Source organism: Octopus bimaculoides, chromosome 11 (assembly GCF_001194135.2).
Source record: "Octopus bimaculoides isolate UCB-OBI-ISO-001 chromosome 11, ASM119413v2, whole genome shotgun sequence".
NCBI lineage: Eukaryota > Metazoa > Mollusca > Cephalopoda > Octopoda > Octopodidae > Octopus > Octopus bimaculoides.
Window position 1 is genome coordinate 13,382,737 of NC_068991.1, and position 2,122 is coordinate 13,384,858.

The window sequence follows — 2,122 nt, forward strand, 5'->3', positions numbered from 1 at the left end:
TCCTACCTCCTCCTCCTCTCCTACCTCCTCCTCCTCTCCTACCTCCTCCTCCTCTCCTACCTCCTCCTCCTCTCCTACCTCCTCCTCTCCTGCCTCCTCCTTTCCTACCTCCTCTCCTTCTTCCTTCTCCTCACCACCACCACCATGATTCTCAATATTGTCACTTATGGAGTTCAACTTTACCTGTGATCCCTCTGGGGGTCGGTGACTAAAGTACCAGTCCAGAGTCATGAACTTACAGAATCAGGGGATCATTAGTGTTCTTCTGGCTCTTTGTGTTTTGATTTCAAATCCTTCTCTTGCCTACAACCGGCCTATTGATTCAATAATCTTTTCTTGAAAACAAGAAACAGTCAAATTTAGCCCAAACACCTTGTATATTACAGCGCTAGAGGAGAAGACACTTGCTAAAGGTGTTGTGCAGTGCAACTGCATCTCAAACAATGTGATTGTTCAACCACACAACCATGCACGTTCTTATGTTTCGTTTTGTCCATTGTATTTTTCTTTTTAAATTGTGATTGTGGTGTTTTTCTTTTTGTTTTCAGTGTTCCAGTGAAATCTGGTTTTTCCGCCTGGTTTAAAGAAAACAAAGATGACCTTGAACAAGAAAACCCTGACATGTCAGCAGACGAACTGAAACAGTTGGCAACAAGCAGATACAAGGAACTTTCCAGTGAAGAAAAAGAGGTGAGGGAGGTTTCGCTTGATGCACAGAAATGGCATGTACTCACACATACATAGGTAGAGGTAAACTTTTGTGTGTGAACACTGACAGCACTGCAACAATGTATGTGCGAAAACACACTCACACATACATGCACTTTTGTGTGTGTGTGTATTTATTTATGTATGTATTCATGCATGCATGGCATATAAGATACACTTTTTTTTTCCCTGAAAAATGTCTCAAAAAAATCACCCTGGGCTCTACATATGAAGGTTGAGCCTACATTAAATGCTTTAAAAAATTTTCCTGAATACATACTGTTCAAACTGGGGTGCGTTTAATATACTATCAAATAGGGTGTGTGTGTGTGTGTGTATATGTGCCCGTGACATGTGTAAGGATTTTCGAGTGAGATCGTTGCCAGTGCCCCTGGACTGGCTCTTGCGTGGGTGGCACATAAAATACACCATTTTGAGCGTGGCCGTTGCCAGTACCGCCTGCTGGCCTTCGTGCGGGTGGCACGTAAAAGCACCCACTACATTCTCATTGAGTGGTTGGCGTTAGGAAGGGTATCCAGCCGTAGAAACTCTGCCAAATCAGATTGGAGCCTGGTGTAGCCATCTGGTTTCACCAGTCCTCAGTCAAATCGTCCAACCCATGCTATCATGGAAAGCGGACGTTAAACGATGATGATGATGATGATATATATATATAAAATTAACAGAATGAGATAAAAATCCAAGGTTATGAAAGATTTTAGAACATTTATAAATAAAAGGTCTTACAGCTGTTTCTGGGATATTTTATATATCCCTTCATCGGTTATTCTAGATAAAATATGAAATAGAGAGTGAAGTGGAGGAATGAATATAGATGTGAGATATGCAGGGATATTGCATCTACAGATCCATTATTTAGGCAGAATGGTATACATATAATATTCCTGTACATTGTAAGTTCCAATAGTAGATATATATAACCCATGCTAGCATGGAAAGCGGACGTTAAACGAAGATGATATATATATATATATATATATATATATAAATATATGTATGTATAAGACAAGAAATAATTTTTGCCTCTTTTTATGGCGACAAAAGGAATTGTAGAACTGCAAAAAAGAAGTGCTTAAATGAAATTGAGACAGAAACCAAAAATATTGATTAAAGAACAAACATCAAATTCGGGTCAATGACTTTATATAAAACACCATGCTTCCATACATTTCATCAAATATAAACATTATCACGGCCTCCGACACATAAAAGGAATACATATAAAAGCACAGAAGGTAAAAAATATATATATGCACATAAAAATACAAGTTATATAGAAACGCCTGTCAAGAAAAGATACATACAAATCGACTAAAATAAGTAATGAAAATAAATTACTAAAACGTGTCAAGCGACTAAAAAATATCAATAGACTAAAGGCGAGGAGGAGGAG

The 2,122-nt window shown here is 38.3% G+C and overlaps 1 protein-coding gene across 1 annotated transcript in view; it reads left to right on the forward strand.

Moving 5' to 3' along the window:
- LOC106867383 (WD repeat and HMG-box DNA-binding protein 1) overlaps nt 1-2,122 on the forward strand; it is a 38,985-nt gene that overhangs the window by 34,934 nt on the left and 1,929 nt on the right. The window contains exons 25-26 of the mRNA XM_052971559.1: nt 348-352; nt 549-690. Coding sequence (XP_052827519.1) covers nt 348-352; nt 549-690 — 147 coding nt within the window. The remainder of the gene's footprint in view (nt 1-347; nt 353-548; nt 691-2,122) is intronic.